This window comes from Hyla sarda, chromosome 1 (assembly GCF_029499605.1).
Source record: "Hyla sarda isolate aHylSar1 chromosome 1, aHylSar1.hap1, whole genome shotgun sequence".
Taxonomy (NCBI): Eukaryota; Metazoa; Chordata; class Amphibia; order Anura; family Hylidae; genus Hyla; species Hyla sarda.
The window spans coordinates 59,860,661-59,883,391 of NC_079189.1; the positions used below are offsets into that span (position 1 = coordinate 59,860,661).

A 22,731-nucleotide genomic window follows, 5' to 3' on the forward strand; every position below is an offset into this window, starting at 1 on the left:
ACAGAAGTAATTTACAAATCTGTTTAACTTCCTGGCACCAGTTCATAAAAAAAAAAAAAAAAATATATAAAATTTTTAGGCTATGTTCACACGCCAGAATTTTCTGCATGAATTTATAGCCAATACACTTCAATGGGATTCCACTGTCCCATCCACACAGCAGAATTTCTGCTGCATAATTTCCATTGAAGTGAATGGGCAGAATTTACTGCAGAATTTTCACGTAGAATTCTGTGCAGAAATTCTGCCATGTAAACATGACCTTACACTTTAGAGACTACGCCATGGCACATTTTATGCCGATGTATTGACCTTTTTATATACATTTTGTATGTACTAATAAAATTGAATAAATATATGTGCATATATATTTTTGGTGTATATTCTAGTTTACAATCAGGCGCGTTATCTAAGAGAAGAAAAACAATATAGCTGTTTTTTTCTCCCCAGAAACAGCGCCACCATCTTCTTCAGGTCGCGTGCAGTATTGCAGTTCAGTTCCATTGAGATGAATGGAGCACAATCGTAATACTACAGACAACCTGAAGATAAGTGTGGCGCTGTTTTTATTTTATAAGAAAGCAGCCATGTTTTTCTAATCATGGATAACCCTTTTGTCTAATGTGGTGCCCCACATTGTACAGCAATGTCATGTGACTGTGTCCATAATGGTTCTGGTGCTGGATGTGGGTTTAGTTCTATCATTTTAATATTATTAGTATTTTAAGTATGTAACCAGCCCAGAACAAAGCCTGGCACAGCATGCTGGGAGGAGTAGTTAAAGAGAGACTTCCTACCCTCCTGATAATATAGCATTAGACTATAGCTAGCTGTACAGTATAGTTTACTATAGGAAGGCTGGTGACCTTACAATACACAGCAACACTAACCAGGTCACCTCCCCCGGCTTACCTGATATACTCTGTGTCTTCTGTCACCAAATTCTGCCTAGGATGACGTCAATTCAGCGCGACAGGAACGTCACTTCCGCCCCCAGAGCGAAGCCGGTTTCGATTCGGTTGAGGCGTACAGGAAGTGACGTCATCCAGTAAACAGCGGCCGCTGCAGAGGGGGAGCACGTGGTTGGCAGGAGGTGAGTGTGGGGAGCTGGTGCTGCCCGTGCAGTGTGTGGGTACAGGGCTGGCAGTGCGCTGCATGCTTCCTGGTTTTATCTCCATTGCATACAGTGACGGGGGTCAGGGACATTTCATGCTGCAGCCTATGTGGAATACACACATGAATGAAGTCTTTAGGGTGTCCGGGCATGCTGGGAGTTGTAGTTTTGCAACAGTTGGAAGCACCCTGGTTGGGAAACCATACTCTAACGATAGCTGGAGAGGTACAAGGTGAGAAGTATTGAGATACGTCAGTGGTTTCTAAAACGTGTGCCTCCAGCTGTTGCAAAACTACAACTCTCAGCATGCCCGGACAGCCAACGGCTGTCCGGGCATGCTGAGAGTTGTAGTTTTGCAACAGCTGGAGGCACACGTTTTAGAAACCACTGATGTAACTCAATACTTCTCACCTTGTACCTCTCCAGCTATGGCAAAAGTACAAATTGGCTGTTCGTGCATGCTGGGACTTGTAGTTTTGCAACATCTGGAGGCCCACAATTAGAAGACCACTCTCCAAAACCCATTAGGGAGATTTATTAAAACACGTCCAGAGGAAAAGTTGCTGAATTGCCCATAGCAACCAATCAGATCGCTTTGAAAAGGCCTATGAAGAATGAAAGAAGCGATCTGGTTGGTTGCTATGGGCAACTCAGCAACTTTTCCTCTGGGCAGGTTTTGACCCCCCTCCCCCCCATAGCTTCTATGTGTCTGATCATAGGGGTGCGACCTCCACCCCTGCGATCTCTACAATGAGGTCCGGGTTCTTTCCGCTGCATACGCCCCCTTCCTTGTCTTTGGGAGCGCCGGAGATACCAGAGTACAGCACTTATTCATATAGGCAAAGCTCAATTGGTGTTTAAAGTGTAAAAGTTTCGGGTCGCTGGGTAACCCATCTGTCATGACAATAGAGATCCAGGGGTCCTCTGTTTCAGCACATGATGCTGTTCCATTCAACCCTATGGGTCTGATGTAGATATTAGGGGAGTGTTATCAAAGTAGTGCAGTTGCCTATAGCAACCAATCAGATTGCTTCAATTTTCATTTTTTTTTTTAAATATGAATAAAGCAATCTGATTGGTTTCTATGGACAACTGTACCACTGTTCCTCTGCACAGGTTTTGATAAATATTTTTGTTAGGAAAGTCCCTTCAAACTGACATATACTAAAATGCTCATTCACTAGACCCCTCTCTTAATCCTCCCCTATAAAGGGGTTAGCCAGAACTAAAAATAAAGAGCTGATTTCTTCATTAACAGCACCCCCCTGTCCTTAGGTTGGGTGTGGTACTGCAGCCCAATGTTATTGAAGTGAATTGAACCAAGTTTTTATACCTCACTCAACTTGAGGACTTTTGTGATGATGATGATTTTGGAAGAAATTATGTTTGTTTTTTCTATTCCTGGATAACCACTTTATTCCTCTGTGCGTGGCTAGCTTTACATTAGGAACGTTGAATGTAACTCTTAATCTCAGCTGCATTGGAAATGTATGGCCACCACTTCTGCAATTTATCCCGGGTATTCTCTGTCTAGAGGGGAGGGGGGCTGGAAGAGACCCTACCCTACCCACAAAGGCTTACAATCTACAAGGAGAGGGGAAGGAAACATTAGGTGAGGAGGGAGGGGAGGTGGTAAAGTAGTCATTAAAGGAGAACTCCAGACCATAAAAATTGTCCCCCATAGTGCCGGCAGTAAAAAAATGAAGATGTACATACCTTCCTCCACTCCCCAGGGGCCTCCGGTAACCGGCTCCGGTCTCCGCCGCAATCCACTTCCTGGTTGCCGGTGGTTGGATGAATCGGCCAATCACCAGCCGCAGCGCAGTCCGACTCGGTCGGCGATAGGCTGAGCGGCAGTGTGAGGTTTTCGGCCCCGGCCGCAGGTGCCGGTGTAGTGAAGAATTTTGTCCTGAAGCGTTTTCACACTGCCGCTCAGCCTATCGCTGGCCGAGTCAGACTGCGCTGCGGCTGGTGATTGGCTGATTCATCCGACCACCGGCAACAAAGAAGTGGATTGCGGCGGAGACCGGAGCCGGTTACCGAAGGCCCCGGGGGAGCGGAGGAAGGTATGTACATCTTTATTTTTTTTACTGCCGGAACTATGGGGGACAATTTTTATGGTCTGGAGTTCTCCTTTAATGGGGCACTGGCAGCAGGATTATTGAAGCTTGTAGGCTGGCTTGAATAGAAGGGTCTTCAGGTTGCTTTTGAAGGTCTTGATGGTGGATGAGAGCCGGATGTCCCGGGGTAGTGAGTTTCAGTGTATGGAGAAGCCCAGGAGAAGTCTTGGAGATGGTCATGTGAAGTGCGGACCAGGGGGAAGCTCAGGCAGAGGTCTTGAGATGACCCGAGATTACCTCTGGGGCCGGTATCGAGAGATCAGGTCAGAGATTTATGGAGGGGACAGGTTGTAGATGGCCTTATATGTCATGGTTAAATTGAATTTGATGGGCAACGGGTAGCCAGTGAGGGGATTGGTACAGGGGAGAAGCGAGGCAAAAGGTGGATTAGTTGAGCAGCAGAGTTGAGGATGGATTGGAGGGGAGCAAATGTTTTTAAATGAAGGCCGCAGATGAGGCTGTTGCAGTAGTCCAAACAGGAAATGGTTAAGGCATGTACCAGAAGTTTAGTTGAGGAATGAGTGGATTCGAGAGTTTTTATTTTTATTTTTTTGAGGTGAAGGTGACAGTCAGTGGTAAGGGTCTGGATGTCTGGTTTAAAAAGACAGTGCCAAGTCGAAAGTGACCCCAAGGCAGCAGACTTGTCAGTGTAGATGTGGCATTTAAAGCTATGGGATTCTATAATCTGTTCCAGGCCTAGGGTGTACATAGAGAAGAGTAGGCGCCCCAGGACAGAGCCTTGGGGGTCTCCAATAGAGAGAGGGCGAGGTGAGGAGGTAGCATGAGAGTGGAAGACGCTGATAGGTCAGTTGTATCTGCTGTAGATACATGATTTCTCAATAACTAATCTCTTCTATAGATAAGAGGCTGCACTACACGTCTGAGGGCCACCATGGTATTTTTCACCTGCAATGCCTGTGGCGAGTCCCTGAAGAAAGCACAAGTAGAGAAGCATATCTCCTTCTGCCGGAACTGTCAGTGCCTGTCCTGTATCGATTGTGGTAAAGATTTCTTGTAAGTGTGCAGAGCAGGGCTGAAAAAACGAATCGATTAATCGGTTGTTCGAGTAGTTCACATACACTTTTTATCTCTATGTATATATGCAACTGTGGTCCTCAGCAGCCTGTTTAGGGAAGATCTTCTGCTTACTGCAGCTATCATCCCCTGTTGTTAGGCTCTGTGCTGAAGGCCAGACTCTCAATAGTCACAGAGTGAAGATGTAGGAAGTGGAAGATTGTGTGTGCTGCCCCTTCTTCACTAAATAGGCTGCTGGAGGCACGTAGGATGGACATCCAGGGAGTATGCTACTCCTCCTATCTAGCCACAGGTAAGAAACAGGGAGATGGGTATAGCCCTTACAAGGAAACATATATATATATATTTAAATATAATAAATAGCTATTCCCCTCAGCCTGCGCAAAGCTCAGCATCTAGCCTACACCACAAACTCTTAACACACAATGCATCTCTTATCTAAAACACACAGGAGACCTTCAGTCCGATCCCCTCCCCCTTAACTACCTCTCTAATCAAACAAATTATCTTCTTGGTCGCTATGATTATTTTTATCCGATTAGTCTGAACAATAACAAACTAATCTATTATGAAAATAATTGTTAGTCGCGGCCCTAGTGCAGAGTAGTTCTCATGTTTTGTAAATGATTATTAACTAGATCATGAGAGCAGCTGGATTGCGGATTACAAGATGCTTTATATTGTTAGACATGTGGGTACAGGGCATCCCGAAGTCCAGATATTTCTTGATCCGATCCCTTTTTTTTTCCTCTGGGCACAGGCTGAGCTAAAAGGAGCTCTCTGGACTATGCAGTGCTTGTTACAATGAGTGGGCACAATCTTAGGTTAGTTATGAAAGAAGATCAGAAACAATGTTAGAATATATCAACATTGTGAATATAAGCAAGACAGCTCTGGGCACAGCTTGAAATTACAGGTAGCTCTCCCTCATAGACTCTTGTGGTGCTTCCCGGCAAACAGAGAAAGGAGTCCTCAATGTACTCTAGCAGACAGAAGAGAACAGCTTGCAGCACTCGCCAGGTAAAGGGGTAGTCCAGGAAACTGAACTTCAAGTGTCTGAACCATGGGACCTACGTCGAACTGCCCCCCCACGCGCAGTCTGCAGTGTGGGGCCCGGCTTCTTCCGCCTCCTTAAGCCAAGCAGACCCCACCTGCCTGGACGAACACAAGTGATGGCTCGCTCAGGCAGTCACCAGCTGCAGAGATGCCCCACCTCAGGTGATTGGCCGTGCGGGCCATCAAGTGCATTTTTCTAAGAAGGTGAGATCACTGGGGGTTCCATGGGTAGGATACTTTAAAAAAAAAAAAAAAAAAAAAATAGATTTCCTGGACTACCTCTTTAACCTGATGAGTTCCACATTACCTCATAAAGAAGTCTTTATTTTATATAGAAGCATTGGGCGCTACCAATCACCGATACCATTGTAGCGCTCAATTCTTCTATGAAATAATGATGTAAGGCATATTAAACTGGTGATTGTCACAGGTTGTTTTGTTCTGTCTACTAGTGTCCAATGTTAGAATATGTTTTATTGAAAGAGTAGTAGAAACTGGAACAATCTTCCGACAGATGTGGTTGGTAAATCCATAGTGACTGTAAACCTGCCTGGGATACACACACACACTAAATGGCCTTGGACCTCCTTTTGGAGGATAGGGGGATAAGTTAAATACTGGAATTCCCCTTTACTGTATACTTAAAGGATAGGGGATAAGCTATAGATCGTGGGGGGTCCCAGTGGTCGGACCTATAACTCCTCCCCTATCCTGTACGGGGAATAATGACATATTCACAACAGTACAGTACAATAAAGCCATGAGTATTCACTAAAAATGTTTAGGCAGTGTAGCATATACCCTAAATAATTAATAATTACATAAGACCAAATGAAAATAAGTACTGTATCAAGGAATAAGACAAAAGGAAAAGCTCTACTTCCATAGGTAAATGCATAAAATGCCATTAAAGAATGTACAAGACACATCACACTGCACAAATACCATTAGCAGAACAAAGCAGCGGTGAAACATATTTTGGAATGTGTGGTGTGTCTTGTACCTTGTTTAATGGCTGTTTATGCATTTCTCCGTGGTAATAGCACTTTCCTTGTTACTTATTTTCATTTGGTCTTATGTAATTATTGATTATTTGGTATATACTACACTGCCTTACGGAGTATACTTGGCTTTATTGTACTGTGCAAACAACATTGCATTGGTCTTTGTGAATGTCTCTTTATGGTCTCTCAATCTGATATGTTTCCCGCCTCCCTGCTGCCCGGGCTCGTTTCATGAGGGTGCTCAGCCTATCACCGGCCAAGGCGGGACATCGCTGCGGCTTGTGATACGCTGACGGCTCTGTGACGTCACTGTCCCCAGGAAGCAGGAAGAAGACCGGCACCAGAGGACTGGGACACAGGTATTGGCACAATGGGGGAAAGTCGGAGGGTGAGTTAAAGTTTTTGTTACTTTTTTGCAGCCCAGGCACAGGAGATTATGAAAAATTTCCACTACAGATTTCCTTTAATAAAGTATGTTTTCCTATACCTTTGCATTCTCTGTTTACCTATTTTGGTTAGTGACAGATTTTATTACACATTACCATTTATTTTCTCTTGATGAGCCCTGTAATAAGATTTCTATGGCTCTGACCTGTCTAAAGTTGTGTGAAAGTTAAGTTGCGCGTAAATAATAAATAAATAAATAAATGATTTGCCTTTATTTACTTGTCAGGTAGCTTCCTAAGAATAGAAATGCTAACATTTATGGTTGTTCCTTCTGTTTCTGTCTGTAATGCAGGGGGGACGACTATAAAACCCACCTGAAGTGCATAACAGAGGATGAGAAATATGGAGGCAAAGGCTTTGAAGCAAAAGGCTTTAAAGGGGATGCGAAGCAGCAGCAGTGGCTCCAGGTGAGTGTCAGTCTTATGACCTCATGGTAGAAATGGACGTGTGCATTAAATGGGCGCTGTCATTTTAATAACTTTTGATCTGTCATAGAGACGAATCAAAAGTTTTCATCAGTTGGGGACTGACTTTGTAGTGCGTTCTCTCCTGACCCTGTGTCTTGCAACCAAGACGATGGCGCCTTCTCGGTCACACAGACATGGAGCGAGGAGAGAAGTGCAGGGCAGCATGTGTCTTTCGCTGCTCTTCATGGTGATCAGCAGGGGTCTGGACACTTTCCTTAACCACTTAAGGACACAGCCCATTTTGGCCTTAAGGACGCAGCCAATTTAATTTTTTCCTTTTTTCCTCCTCGCCTTCTAAAAATCATAACTCTTATATTTTCATCCGCAGACTAGTATGAGGGCTTGTTTTTTGCACGACCAGTTGTCCTTTGAAGACATCACTCACTTTACCATAAAATGTATGGCGAAATGAAAAAAATACTACCGCATCTTCCGGCATATAAGACGACCCCCAACTTTTACAGTTAAAATATAGAGTTTGGGATATACTCGCCGTATAAGACTACCCCTCTAGGTACTACCCCATTAGGTTGTCAGCATAGTTGCCCCACATTAGGTTGTCAGCATTAGGCCATAGCAGTAGGTCCCGGGACCGGAGGTCAGAGCACCGAAGATGACATGCTGGTAACTTACCGTACCCGCACGTCCTCGCTGCTCCATTCTGCTGTTTCTATGGGCGTACGCACGAGACGTCAGTGATTTCCCTGCGTGCGTTACCTCCCGGCGGCCCCTGCGTTTTTAAAGTTAACACGGGGCCACATCGGGACATTAAATGGGACATCCTTGTGTCCCGAAAAGATCTTTCGGGACACAGGGATGTCCCAAATGTGACGGGGGGGGGGGGGGGGGGGGGAGTGCTGCATTTGGCAGTATCAGCCGACTGCAGCACCCAGCGTATAAGACAACCCCTGACTTTTGGGAACATTTTCCAGGGTTGAAAAGTCATCTTATATGCCGGAATATAAGGTATTTATGTGGGAAAATTTAAAAGAAAACCACAATTTTGCAAATTTTTGATGGTTTCGTTTCCACGATGTACAATTCACGGTAAAAATTGCATATTTTATTTATTCCGTGGGTTAATAGGAATAAAATGATACCCATGATTACATGATTACAAAAAAAAAAAATTTAACAAAATAAGTGCATTTAAATTCCCTCTATTTTGATCACCTATAATTTTTTCATTTTTTCGTATAAGCGGCGGTATGAGGGCTCATTTTTTGCGCTGTGATCTGTACTTTTTATTTGATACCCTATTTGCATATATTAACCTTTTAATTATTATTATTTTTTTTTTTGTGACAAAAAAAGCTGCAATTTTGGACTTTTTTATTTTTTTATTTTTTTTTAGGATTAAGGCATTCACCGTACAGGATAAATATCATATTTTGATAGTTCAGACACTTGCACATTTACGGAGATACCAAATATGTTTATTTTTTTTAACCCTTTTTTGGGGGGTAAAATGGGAAAAACTGACAATTAACTTTTTTATTGGGGAGGGGATTTTTCTAACTTTTTTTATTTTTTTACTTTTTGTACATATTTTTAAACATATTTTTTGTTTTGCTTATACACTTAAATTGTCCCAATATGGGACTATTAACCCCTTCATGACCCGGGGTTTTTCCACTTTCGTTTTTTCCTCCTTACCTTTAAAAAATCATAACTCTTTCAATTTTGCACCTAAAAATCCATATGATGGCTAATTTTTTGCACCACCAATTCTACTTTGTAATGACATCAGTCATTTTACCCAAAAATCTATTGAAGAAGAAACCCATTTTCGGGGCCTCTGTTTCTTTTTTTGTTTATTTTTATTTACACAGTTTATTTTTTTGTTTTTTTTTTTAAATGGGAAAAGGGGGGTGATTAAAACTTTTATTACGGAAGGGGTTAAATGATCTTTATTAACTTTTTTTTTTTCATTTTTTTTTTTGCAATGTTATAGCTCCCATAAGGGGCTATAACACTGCACACATCTTTTACATTGATCATTGTTATCTCATAGGATAACATAGATCAATGATTCTGCCACTCGACTGCTCATGCCTGGATCTCAGGCACTGAGCAGTCATTTGGCGATTGGACACGGAGGAGGAAGGTAAGGACCCTCCTCGTGTCCTCCAGCTGTTCAAGACTCCGCGATTTCACTGCGGCGGTCCCGAATAGCCCACTGAGCTAACCGGCACCGATTAGCTTTCACTTTAGACGTGGCGATCAACTTTGAACATCGCGTCTAAAGGGTTAATAGTGCGAGGCACAGCGATCAGTGCCGAGCACTATTAGCCATGGGTCCCGGCTGTTGCTAGGTGCCGGGCTCAACCGTTATGTCCTGGGTTGAGAAGGGGTTAATAGCAATCATTTGATAGCTAATACTGTTCAGTGCTATGCACAGGGCATAGCACTGATCAGTATTATCGGCGATTTTCTGCTCGATCTCAGACCTCCGTCTTCCATTACAGATGATCGGTTCCCCGCGGCAGCGATGCGGGCAATCCGATCATCCACATTAAGTGCTGCACTGCCGCAGATGCTGTGATCTGTATTGATCATGGTATCAGAGGCGTTAATGGCACACATCAGCGCGATCGCTGATGTGCGCCATTACCGGCTGGTCCCTGCCTACTGACAACCGGGACTGGCTGCGCATGACACGAGCACCGCTCCAGAGCTCGGGTCAAGTATAGGATGTAAATGTACGTTATGGTGCGTTAAGTACCAGGGTACCAGGACGTACATTTACAGTCATGGCCTTAAATGTTGGCACCCCTGAAATTTTTCTAGAAAATTAAGTATTTCTCACATAAAAGGATTGCAGTAACACATGTTTTGCTATACACATGTTTATTCCCTTTGTGTGTATTGGATCTAAACCAAAAAAGGGAGGAAAAAAAAGCAAATTGGACATAATGTCACCAAACTCCAAAAATGGTCTGGACAAAATTATTGGCACCCTTTCAAAATTGTGGAAAAATAAGATTGTTTCAAGCATGATGCTCCTTTATGGTGCTTTCCCACCTAGTGTATATGCAGCGTATTTCACGCTGTGCAAAATTTACTGCCTCCAAAACTCACTGCCCACATAGGGCTGCCGCCAGAAAGCCCTGTGTGTATAGTGAGCAAGCAATATGCAGCATATTTCCCGCTGCTGCCGTAAATTTTGCGCATCGTGAAATACGCTGCATATATGCCAGGTGGGAACGCACCCTTAAACTCACATGGGGCACGTAACAGGTGTGAGCAATATAAAAATCATACCTGAAAGCAGATAAAAAGGAGAGAAGTTCACTTAGTCTTTGCATTGTGTGTCTGTGTGTGCCATACTAAGCATGGACAACAGAAAGAGGAGAAGAGAACTGTCTGAGGACTTGAGAACCAAAATCGTGGAAAAATATCAACAATCTCAAGGTTACAAGTCCATCTCCAGAGATCTAGATCAAGAAGTTTGCAACCCATGGCACTGTAGCTAATCTCCCTGGGCATGGACGGAAGAGAAAAATTGATGAAAGGTGTCAATGCAGGATAGTCCGGATGGTGGATAAGCAGCCACAAACAAGTTACAAAGATATTCAAGCTGTCCTGCAGGCTCAGGGAGCATCAGTGTCAGCGCAAACTATCGACATTTAAATGAAATGAAACGCTATGGCAGGAGACCCAGGAGGACCACACCGCTGACACAGAGACATAAAAAAGCAAGATTTAATTTTGCCAAAATGAACTTGAGTAAGCCAAAATCCTTCTGGGAAAGCGTCATGTGGACAGATGAGACCAAGATAGAGCATTTTGGTAAAGCACATGATTCTACTGTTTACCAAAAACGGAATGAGGCCAACAAAGAAAAGAACACAGAACCTACAGTGAAATATGGTGGAGGTTCAATGATGCTTTGGGTTGTTTTGCTGCCTCTGGCACTGGGTGTCTTGAATGTGTGCAAGGAATCATGAAATCTGAGGATTACCAATGGATTTTGGGTCGCAATGTACAGCCCAGTGTCAGAAAACTGGGTTTGTGTCCAAGATCATGGGTCTTCCAGCAGGACAATGACCCTAAACATTTGTCAAAAAGCACCCAGAAATGGATGGCAACAAAGCGCTGGAGTTCTGAAGTGGCCAGCAATGAGTCCAGATCCAAATCCCATTGATCACCTGTGGAGAGATCTTAAAGGGGTACTCCGGTGAAAAACTTTTATTTTTTTTCTCCTGTTCTGGACAATTCCTGACATGGACAAAGGTGTCAGTAGAGAGCACTTTGGTCAGACAGAAAGGAAATTCAAAAAGAAAATAACTTCCCTTGGAGCATAAAGCAGCTAAGTACTGGAAGGGTTAAGATTTTTAAGTAGAAGTAAGTTACAAATCTGTATAACTTTCTGGCACCAGTTGATTTAAAAAAAGTTTTCCTGGGGAGTACCCCTTTAACCCCTTGAAGCTCCACAGTCTATCTTTACATTATAGCGGTAAATAACTCGAACATCTTAAGGCCGCTAAACTGCCTACATGCCAGGGTCAATAGCATATGCAGCATTGGAGCCAATTGGCACGCTCTTTCACCTGATTGTTTTCACCCTTACAATGTGATTATGGGGTGCCATTAGGTTATCATGTGCAACCATTTTATATGGTTGGCCATTAATTCGAACAGCAGGGTCCTATAGTATTGCAGACTTGCTTCTTCCATTTGAAACCACTTGAAAATTGCCAGGGGTAACAGCTACTCTTTCTATTGACACTAGTTTTGTTAAAGCCCCAATTGTCTCTGGCAGTGTCCCTGTCCTTGATGAGTCTACAGCAGTGTTTTCCAACCAGTGTGCTATTGCAGAACTACAACTCCTAGCATGCTGGGAGTTGTAGTTTTGCAAGAATTGGAGGCACACTGGTTGGAAAACACTGATCTATTTATCAAAAACTGTAAATCTTAGTTTTTTTTGCCAATAACAACCAATCACAGCTCAGCTTTAATATCTATATGAGCTATGGTAAATTTATATCTAAGCTGTGATTTGGTTATTATGGGCATGAATATCTCCTCCACAATGTTTTATTCTGGTCTTCTGGCTACATTACTAATGCTTGTTCTTTCCCAGAGGATTAAAGAAGCAATGAAAAAGCCAAACCTCAGCAACGGTATAAGGAATATTTTAAATCAAATTAGTACATATGATAACATTCCCAGGAAGAAGGCTAAATTCCAGGTAAGTTGTCTTTCTGTTATACTAAGGTGTAATGGATTTACCATTTAACATTGTATCAGTTTACTGAGGGATTAGGTTACATGTTGCTCAAAAAAAAAAAGGTCCTTGAATGTTGTAGGGGGAGAAGGGGGCAGCTGCAGAGTGACAGAGAAGCTGGTGATGGCTCTGCTAAAAGTTCTTACCCCAGGGCTCTATTCACAACACTGTTTTGAACTGCTCTATCATATCCTCAATGCTGCTTCTGCTTTGAAGGGTGTTTGCCATAGGAGATATGTTAGTATGAGAGGAAAAATGCTATAAGTTATCGGCTATTCCACACCCACCCACCACCCCCCCCCCCCCCCCCCCCCCCCCCCCCCCCCCGGCCCTGCAGAAGCCGCTGCAGATCAGTGATTTAAAGCGGACGCTTTAAATCAATGAACAGCAGCAGCTTTTGCAGGGCCAGAGACCACCGCCACCCGCTTCTCTCCCCCTGACTGTCCTTGGGTACTCCCTAGTCCAACCACCACCGCCGCTGCCCCATTTCCTCCCCCATCCCCGGTTTTATAATTACCGGGGTCCGCGCTACTCCTGGCTCCGGCAGCGTCCTGAGCTGTCACTGTGCGCACTGACGGTGACGTCACTTTTAGGTCGTCATTGCGCAGCGCGCAGGACACCGCAGGACGTCGCAGGAGCCAAAAGTAGCGCGGACCCCGGGAACAGGTAATTATAACACTGGACACTGGGGATGGGGGAGGAAATGGGGAAGCGGTGGTGGTCTCTGGCTGGGGAGGCGGGGCATTATAATTGCTGATACCGATAATGTCCAAAATCGTGAACATCGGACGATAATATCGGCCAAACCAATAATCGATTGATCCCTAATGTGTACCTCCCTTTACACAGGTAGGGAGAGACACAACACTTAAAGGGGTATTCCACGATTTTTGTTTTTTTGAAAGTCTAGTTACTAATAAACTTCATTTACCTGTGGTTGGTATGGAATTTCTTCTTGTTTCTTTTTCCCATAAGTTCATTACATAAGGAGTGTTGTCTTAGACCTTTCCCAGCATGGTGTGTGGCCCGACACAATACATCACAAGTCAGGTGCTGAAAGGGTACTTAGCTGCTTTGTCTGTTGTGTGTGTGAAGCCAGCCCCCTGGTGATGTTACCGGGGCACGTGTGTGTATTCGTCATCACACAGACCCACAGCTTGTGTGTCAGGTTGTGCTGTGCTGCAATGGGTGGGGCGGAATGTGAGGAGGGGAAATAAGTCACCTCCCACGTTGAAACAAGGGATCCTGGGGATTGTGGTCTGGAGGGAGGCCACAGAAACAGGAAGTAGCCAGTTCCCCAAAACAATCCAGCAATGTGTGAGGGGAAACAGGACATGGCCATTTACCACCAACACAAGCACAGATCCTTGGTAAGCATGTCCATTACTAAAGGCAACCTATGTTGGATAACCCCTTTAAGCCTGCTAGACGGGAAGCAGCTATTTTAAACTATGATTACTCTGAAATGCCTGAGCCTCGCCTAGCCATTTGTGATGTCCTGGGATCGTGATACTGTACCAGTTGTATGCTGCCTGCAGTTCGGGCAGCATAAAAGAAGCTATAATTGCAAACCCAGATTCTGCTGAATTTGTAGTTCGAGTCTTTCCAGTCCCCCAGTGCTGTCTCTTCTGCTTGCTTCTGAGACAGAAGGTAAGGGCAGGATCGGCCACTTATCTCACAAGCAGACCGACAAGCTGAGTATTGGGAGACCAGAAGATATCGGACTGAAGCTGTAGGGGGACCAAGAGCAGGAAGTGTGTTTTTTTTACATTTTTTTATATATATTTTTTGTTCCCCCCCCCCTTCTCTACAGCCCTAGTGATATATGAATTTTTGGGGGACACTGGAATACCCCTTTAAGTCGTCATTGTCTTGTAAGCTTACATTGGTTCCTTAAATTACAATATCCTGCATAAAATTTACCATCATATTTTATTTTTCATGCTCATTTTCTTCTGTAGTCTGCAAAAAAAGACAGCCTTTTTGTTGCATTCAAAAATGGGAAACTTTACGCAATGTTAACTTAGCTTTAGCTGTTGTCGAAAGGTACACCGTTTGGCCTGCTTTACTTTTAGGTACCTAAATAACAATGTCTGTAACAGCTGTATAGGTAGCCATGTTGGTTGTCCAGTTTTCCCTTGCATAGATATACAAACAAATAGAATTCTTCTTTAAAAACTAGACAATGACTAGATAAGAGATCTCACTTCATATGGGTAATTGCCTATAGACTATTGGGGTTCACTAAAGTGGTGACAACCCTGTAGCCTGTCTATTGTGACAGTAATAAAAAGGAGGTTACTTGGTCACAGCCCTGCTCTATTTACTGTATTGTAATTTGAGGAACCAACGTAATGACTTGAAAGAAAAGGACAACTTAAAGGGGGCACTCCTGTGTCCAGTTGAATTTTATACAGTACAATCAGTAGTGGCTACCCAGCTTTTTCAGATACAGAGATTACTAAGAAACAGTTTGACTAGATTTGGATAGCTTAAATATCGACACACCCTGCAGTTACTTGCTTAGCCATTACTTTCTTGCATTTTTTTTTGTAGAACTGGATAAGAAACAGTATAAAAGTCAATGATCCAGCACTGCAGGATGAAGTGTGGGACATTTTTGAAGACTCTTCTAGTAATGTAAGTGTAATCATTTTGCAATTACCAAATTATCAAAGCTCGTTGCACTAGAACAGCAGACCTACACTGTGCAGATAAAAGTATTGGGCTCCAGATCTTTATCCCATTGCTACATTTGTAAATCCAGCCCCTGCTGATGCAGTCTAACTTTACCAACATTTCAAAAAAGAGTGGGTCATTCTAAAGTGCTAATTGGATTCCAGCTTGGTCCTGTAATAGGAGCCACCACTGCAAGTAATTTAGTGAAATTTCTTTCAAAAAAATCTGTGTCCACATGGCATACAGTGGGTGCTGGCAGGACATGCCGGCACTAAGACCGCTCTGAACTGCCCCATCTATATAGACTGCAATGCATTTCTGAGCGAATTTCACAGAAAGAATTGACAGGTCAATTCTTTCTGCGGGGGCCGAAATATTCATCAAGATGTGACAGTTTTCAGATACAGTGTAGAGAGTACAAAAAGATGGGGTTTTTGAGAGCGCTACTGTGTTTCGACAGGAGTCAAATTAAACAAATAAGAGCCAGCACTTACGCAGGACTAACTTTTATTGGAAGAAGTCAAAGGTAAAACAGGACCACGCGTTTCGGCGCACACTTGCGCCTTCCTCAGGTCGACAGTCACAATTTTATGTAGTCCTGGCCGGGATTCCTGCGGAATCCCGGCCAGGACTACTCAAAATTGTGATTGTGGACCTGAGGAAGGCGCGAGTGTGCGCCAAAACGCGTGGTCCTGTTTTATCTTTGACTTCTTTTTCCAATAAAAGTTAGTGCTGGCTCTTATCTGTTTCATTTGACTTCCGTCGAAACACAGTAGCGCTCTCAAAAACCCCATCTTTTTGTACTCACTACACTGCCTTTGTTGTCCGTCTCCCTCGGGAATACGGAAAAATAAGGGGTGAGAGCAGCAGACTGTTGCAATCTCTCTTTTTTTATACCCCCTACCATACTACAGGGGCCCCACCCACCTCTGTGCACATTGATTCAAGGTCAGTACGTCACCTTGGGTGTTGGTGGCGGGCATTTGCATCAACCATTTTCCAAGAAATACTACCCAGGGAGCACCCGTTGTTTTTTTTCTCCTCCTTTTTTCCTTCATACCTAGTTTTCAGATACGCAGTAGGAATATAATCTGTACCTGACAGTACAGTGCAGAATTCCCACTAAAACTAATGAGGCAAATTTCATGTGACTTCAGGCACAGAAGCAACATGAAAATTGTGTGTGAACATGTTCTCATTATCCTGGGCCACTTTATAACTTTTTTTTTTTTTTTTTTAAACTTTATTTTGCAGGAAAAAGACAACACTAATAACAATGCACCCTCTAACACAACTGAACCTGAGAGCAAAGCTGAGTCTTCTTCAGCAACAGAGGAAAGCGAGAAGAAAAAAAGCAAGCGGGAGCGGAAGGAGGAAAGGAAGAAAAAAAATAAGAAAGAGAAAAAAGATCTGAGTTCAGAGGAGCAGAACGGCACAAAAAAGAAGGCAAAGAAGCGGAAAATGGAAGAGGATGAGATTCCCGAGACAGGTGATGAGGAGGCCACAAGAAAGAAGAAAAAGAAACATCAAAAACATAAGGGTGATGAGGCCTTCGAGGAGGAGGAGGAGGAGGAAGAAGCTTCAGGGGTAAAAAAGAAGCAGAATGATTCTGAAGGTACAGGCATTGGGGTTTGATGGACTTTTCTGGGTGTGTCTTAAAGATGTTTTTCGAACTAAACTATTTATGGCTTATTCACCCCATCACCCCACTGATCAACTATTGATGGCCTATCCTGTGGATAAGCCATTAGTCATTTTAGGCCAGAAAACCCCTTTAAATATGTATTCGGTGCTTGACTCCTGGCAAAATCCCTTTTAAATAGGGAGGCTTTCATATTTTATTTTTTAGTTCATTCCAAACTAGTTACGGTATATACAAGCAGTTCAGGAACAATTTTTAACTGGTTGATATTCATGTGAAAGCTGACACACAGTCTTAGTCGTGGGCTTGTGACTGCTGGAATAACAACACCCTCCGCTATCTCATTAAAGGGATACTCTGCTGCTCAGCGTTTGGAAAAAACTGTCCCGAATGCTGGAGCCGGCAGCTCGTGATGTCACACCACGCCCCCTCAATGCAAGTCTATGGGAGGGGGGCGTGACGGCTGTCACACTCACTCCCATAGACTTGCATTGAGGGCGCAGGGTGTGACATGAGGGGCGGGGCTATGACATCACGAGCTGCCGACTCCAGCATTCGGGACAGTTTGTTCCAAACGTTGAGCAGCGGAGTACCCCTTTAATGGAGCACTGCTTAACTGTCCACTGCTTCTTCTCTGAACACTGGCCCCCCCACTCTTGGAGGCGCAGCAGTGACAGCCTGCTCAGGGGAAAAGCAGCGGACTGGTGAGTTATGCCAGACCCTGTTTAGGCGATTGCGGGGGGTTTACCAGTGGTCAGAGCCCCCTGGGATCAGACACTTACCCCCTATTCCATGAATACATTTTTCATAATCGGAGTACCCCTTTAAACTTGATATACCACTTTATCTTCCATGTTGAAATCCAGCCTTCTCTTCTTGAATACGGCCAGCTTTTACAATTCTTGCTGGCTACAATAATCCTTATAATTATGGCTCATGACTGAGTTCACGGGTTCCTGCCTCACTGGATCCACAAATTATCTATGACTGACAATACGGTCTACCGCTGTATTACACAACGTCAGTCTGTCTGCAGGTGCACCACCTTCTTCCTGGCTCTAAGCTGTAACATTTAAAATTATAATATACAGGAGACTCTGTATTTTAATCATTAAAGGAAGCTTGTCACCAGATTTTACTCTCTATTCTACTCTATATATCTAACTGTTGGCAACACGTTATATAGGGTAAAATAAGGTTTCTTACCAGATCCTGTTGTCCTCCTGAGTGTCCTCTAAAATGCCAACAATGAAGTTTGAAAATGTCCATCGCCGTATGGTAATTAGCCCCGAGTAGTCCTCGGAGCGTGCAGCATCTTCATGTAGTCTCAGATCTCCGGGCTGTAATAACTCTCACTTTGGCATGATTGACAGCCCGGGCACCACCAACATCATTGCTCTGCTCACTGAAGTCTGGCTATCCCAGAAGCTGCTTCATGCCCAGGGATAGCACACCTTCTAGGCCTGCATTAGATTTGTGTGCAGAGGGTGATGTCTGCGGTGCCCAGGTTGTCAATCATGCCGAGAGGGGAGTTATTACAGCCTGGACCTCTGTGACTACATGAAGATGGCGGTTGGCCCAAGGACCACTAGCTGCTCATTACCATATGGTGCAGGACATCGGGACCTGGTAAGAAACTTTATTTTACGCTAGATAACGTGTTGCCAACAGTTATATTAACCCCTTAACGACCCGTGATGTGTGCACATGTCACTGTGCCCTTAAGGGTGTATGGTGCTGGCTCCAGACTTGAGCCCGTGCCATACCAGGGCGGCCCTTAGCTGATTGCTGTAGCTGAGGCTTCCACAAATAGCCTGCATGCGGATGGCTATTAACCCTTTAAATTGCCGCTGTCTAAGCTGACAGAGGCGTCTAAAGGGACATTTAAATGGCCCCTGTGGATTCATGGGGACTGTACTTACATCCATTACATTAAGAGCTCATGGCTTTATTCGGCGTGAGCTCTCAGCAGTTGGGAACATAATGTTGTCTATCTTATACTCTCAGCATGTATTTTAAGATACACAAACGTGTTTCCAGTTCCTGTTTCTCTACTTTTTACCCAATACAGAGGTCCATGTGTTTACCTGTGGGAAAGTGTTTCTTTGTTACCAAGAATGTTAAGTCTGCTTTTAATCTGTTACTGAAATCCATATTGATTTGATTTCAAGGGGAAGAACAGGAAGAGCAGGCAGACGAAAATGGTGCAGATGAAAATGTCGATGAGGAAAGCGGTAAAAAAGGTAAGGCAACTTGAAATCCAAACCACCAATTCTAGTCCAAGGGTGGCCTCCCACTTTAGGGGAAAGTTGGCCAAACCTGCCAGTCATCTGTGCATGGTGGTGTACCAATTCTTACCCGACAGTAGAGGACTGAAGAAAAGAAGGATCAGACAATTGGAATTCAGCCTGCCTGATCTTTTATTTTCTTTACACAGTAGATAATCTGCGGTCAGTGGCTTACATCCATCTTTCTGTTGAAAACACATGCATGTTCGGCTGCATTGAGTGTATTTCGGAGGTCAGCAAGAATAGCTCTGTCCAACAAGTTTAAGGCCAATAGCAATCTAAGGTGTAGGGCTATCAGACAGTATTATTCTGAATGGAGAAGAGCTGCCATTAGGCTATTATTTCTTAGAAAGTCTGTCTGACAACCAATATGGCTGCCACCACATTTTCCTGACTGTCACAGTATGGCTAGCTCTGAAATAACGTATCCTCCCAGTGCTGCTTCAGCACATAAATAAGTAGGTGTGATGTCCAATACTGGGACAAAGTTGGTGTGCAACCTCAGTGGGAGCTGTAAATGCTACTACCTTGGTCATGACCCAACTTTTCCAGCTGATGTCTGAAGGGAGAGGACACATTTAGGACTGTTATCCTGTTGATTTTTGTGTTAAAGAAAAAAAATTGACAACTCTCCTTACATTTGTAGGTAAATTTAACTGGAAGGGAACAATCAAGGCATTGCTGAGACAAGCTCCTGACAATGAGCTGCCAATCAAGAAACTGAGGAAGAAGGTAACCTATGCTCTTATATATTGACCACCTAATGTGTCCCCCCCCCCCCCCCCCCCCCCTTCCCAATCTGCCAGCGGGAACAGAGAGAGACACAACTGCATATTGGAATGTACAGTTGCTGATCATGTATGGGTCCTTACTTAATTAATGCCTTTTAAGCATTACTGTCATTTAAATATTTAAATTTACTTTTGACATCTGTCATGGTCTCAGTGCTGATAGTCCATTTTTGTCTCTGGGGCACTTCTCCTGTAATCATTCAGAATGCGCTCTAATCAAAACCTAATGATTGGATGGGGTCCCAGCACCGAGACCCAGACTGATCTTAAAGGGGTTATCCAAGATTAGGTCAACAGAGCTTATTTAAAAACTGCTCTTGTTCTCAGATTGTGGTATTGCAGCCCAGTTTAATTGAAGTGAAGGAAGCCTAGATGAAATACCACACACAACCTAAGAACAAGTATGGTGCTGTTTTTAAAAGAAATTAGCTGTTTTTATATTCCTGGATAACTTCTTCAACATATGACAAGCCTGGGCAACATCTCAAAAGTTAATATAAATTACTATTAAAGCTTTACTGTCTTTTTACTGCAGTCATTAAAGAGTTTTTTTTTAAAGGATTCAGACCTTTTTATATGCTTCTTGGGGGGGGGGGGGGGGCTGGTAAAGATGAGAAATAAATGGCTCAATTACTCTGGTCCCCCACAGCTTCCAATCTGGCGACTTTGCTGTTTTTCAGATGTATGATGACACAAGTATTCACCGTTATTTGATGGGGTATCAGTTTTGGGAAAGCTTTAGCTTATGGTGGGCATGTACATTAACCCCTTAAGGACGCAGGGTTTTTCTGTTTTTGCATTTTCGTTTTTTCCTCATCACTTCTAAAAATCATAACGCTTTCAATTTTGCTCATAAAATTCCATATGATGGCTTATTTTTTGCGCCACCTATTCTACTTTGCAGTGACATTAGTCATTTTACCAAAAAATCCACGGTGAAATGTAAAAAAAAAATTAATTGTGCTACAAAATTGAAGAAAAAATTTCATTTTGTAACTTTTGGGGGCTTCCGTTTCTATGCAGTACATTTTTCGGTAAAAATAACACCTTATCATTATTCTGTAGGTCCATACGGTTAAAATGATACCCTACTTATATAGGTTGGATATTGTCGTACTTCGGAAAAAAATCATAACTACATGCAGGAAAATTTGTGTTAAAAATTCTCATCTTCTAACCCCTATAACTTTTTTAAATTTTTCCGCGTACAGGGCGGTATGAGGACTCATTTTTTGCGCCGTGTTCTGAAGTTTTTATCGGTACCATTTTTGTATTGATCGGACTTTTTGATCGCTTTTTATTCATTTTTTTTTTCATGATATAAAAAGTGACCAAAAAGAAGCTATTTTGGATTTTGGAATTTTTTTGCGCGTACGCCATTGACCGTGCGGTTTAATTAATGATATATTTTTATAGTTCGGACATTTCCGCACACGGCGATACCACATATGTTTATTTTTATTTACACGTTTTTTTGGGGTTTTTTTTATGGGAAAAGGGGGGTGATTCAAACTTTTATTAGGGAAGGGGTTAATTGACCTTTGTTAACTTTTTTTTTTTTTTTTTGCAGTGCTATAGCTCCCAAAGGGACCTATGGCACTGCACACACTGATCTCTTATGCTGATCCCTGCAAAGCCATAGCTTTGCATGGATCAGCGAGATAGGGGCTCGATTGCTCAAGCCTGTTGCTCAGGCTTGGAGCAATCAAACCCCAATCGGACACTGCGGAGACAGGTAAGGAGACCTCCGCTTGCGTCCTAGCTGATCGCGATTTTATCGCGATGTCCCGATCAGCCTGACTGAGCTGCCGGGAAGCATTAACTTTCACTTTCAGATGCGGCGGTCAACTTTGATCGTCGCGTCTGAAGGGTTAACAGCGCGCGGCACAACGATCTATGCCGCGTGCTGTTAGCCCAGGGTCCCGGCTCTGAATAGCAGCCGGGACAGACTCGGGACCGGGTGTAGGGCGTACAGGTACGCCCTACGTCCTTAAGAGGTTAAAAAAAAAAAGTCTAGTATTTACCATATAAAATACTGATTGCAGCTGTGCATCTGCCATATATATTGAAGGTTCATTTTTAGACTGTATTAGTCAGGTCCACCATAACTATTTTTGTTTGTTATTGTCTTTTAGGTCATTGCACAGTATTACGTGATCTCCTCTGAGCAGCACAAATCTGAGGAGGAGCTTCTTGCCACCTTTAACAAGAAAATACATAAAAATCCAACATTCCGAGTATTAAAAGAAAGAGTAAAGCTAGTAAAATAAGTGCAAATGTATTTATTGTTCACTAAAAAATAGTTCTACCATAATCTCTTTTGTATACTGTTTTAAGTGAGTCCAACAAAAAAAATACAATACTTACCTAACACTTTTTGACATTGTCCCCACCCCCCTTAATTTAAAAGGTTTCCATTTAAATAGTTTTTCTTACAAAGATATTGTTGATGCATAAGTTACGGGGAAAAAACCCTTTTTCTCTGTCCAGTCCTGCGCCAGTCATCTAAGGCTATGTTCACAGGAGCGTTCGGAGCTCCGTTTGCTGAATTTGCTAAAATGACTGAACTTTATTGGAGAAAAGAATCCTGCAGGTCTGGTTTTTTTTTTCTCCGCTAAAGTCTTGCAAAATAAAGGACATCTAAGGGAACCCCATTCAAAGTGAACAGGACCTGCGGGATTCATTGATGTCAATTGTGACCCACTCTGTCCCAGCCCAGTTATCAACAGCAATAATGGAGCTCCGTGATGCTGATGTGAAAGAGGCCGAAGGAGTATGAGAAGTAGAGATGAGCGAACTTGCAGTAAATTTGATTCGTCACGAACTTCTCGGCTCGGCAGTTGATGCCTTTTCCTGCA

The 22,731-nt window shown here is 43.3% G+C and overlaps 2 protein-coding genes across 5 annotated transcripts in view; one reads left to right on the forward strand and one right to left on the reverse strand.

Annotated features, from left to right (window-relative positions):
* The window catches only part of ZBTB49 (zinc finger and BTB domain containing 49), a 28,546-nt gene extending 27,542 nt beyond the window's left edge, over positions 1 to 1,004 (reverse strand). The window contains exon 1 of the mRNA XM_056555136.1: positions 913 to 1,004. The gene's annotated coding sequence lies outside the window, so the exon portion shown is untranslated. The remainder of the gene's footprint in view (positions 1 to 912) is intronic.
* Positions 958 to 22,731, forward strand: LYAR (Ly1 antibody reactive). Of its 4 annotated transcripts, none has more exons than XM_056555137.1 (9): positions 958 to 1,093; positions 4,094 to 4,248; positions 7,069 to 7,183; positions 12,330 to 12,437; positions 15,030 to 15,113; positions 16,407 to 16,767; positions 18,966 to 19,037; positions 19,729 to 19,814; positions 22,009 to 22,731. In XM_056555137.1, exons 2-9 carry the CDS (start codon positions 4,127 to 4,129, stop codon positions 22,141 to 22,143), a joined length of 1,083 nt encoding a protein of 360 aa, XP_056411112.1. In that variant the 5' UTR covers positions 958 to 1,093; positions 4,094 to 4,126; the 3' UTR covers positions 22,144 to 22,731. The 4 variants fall into 4 exon arrangements, with proteins under 4 accessions (XP_056411112.1, XP_056411113.1, XP_056411114.1 ...); XM_056555138.1 differs by lacking the exon at positions 958 to 1,093 and adding an exon at positions 1,108 to 1,128; XM_056555139.1 differs by lacking the exon at positions 958 to 1,093 and adding an exon at positions 1,174 to 1,195.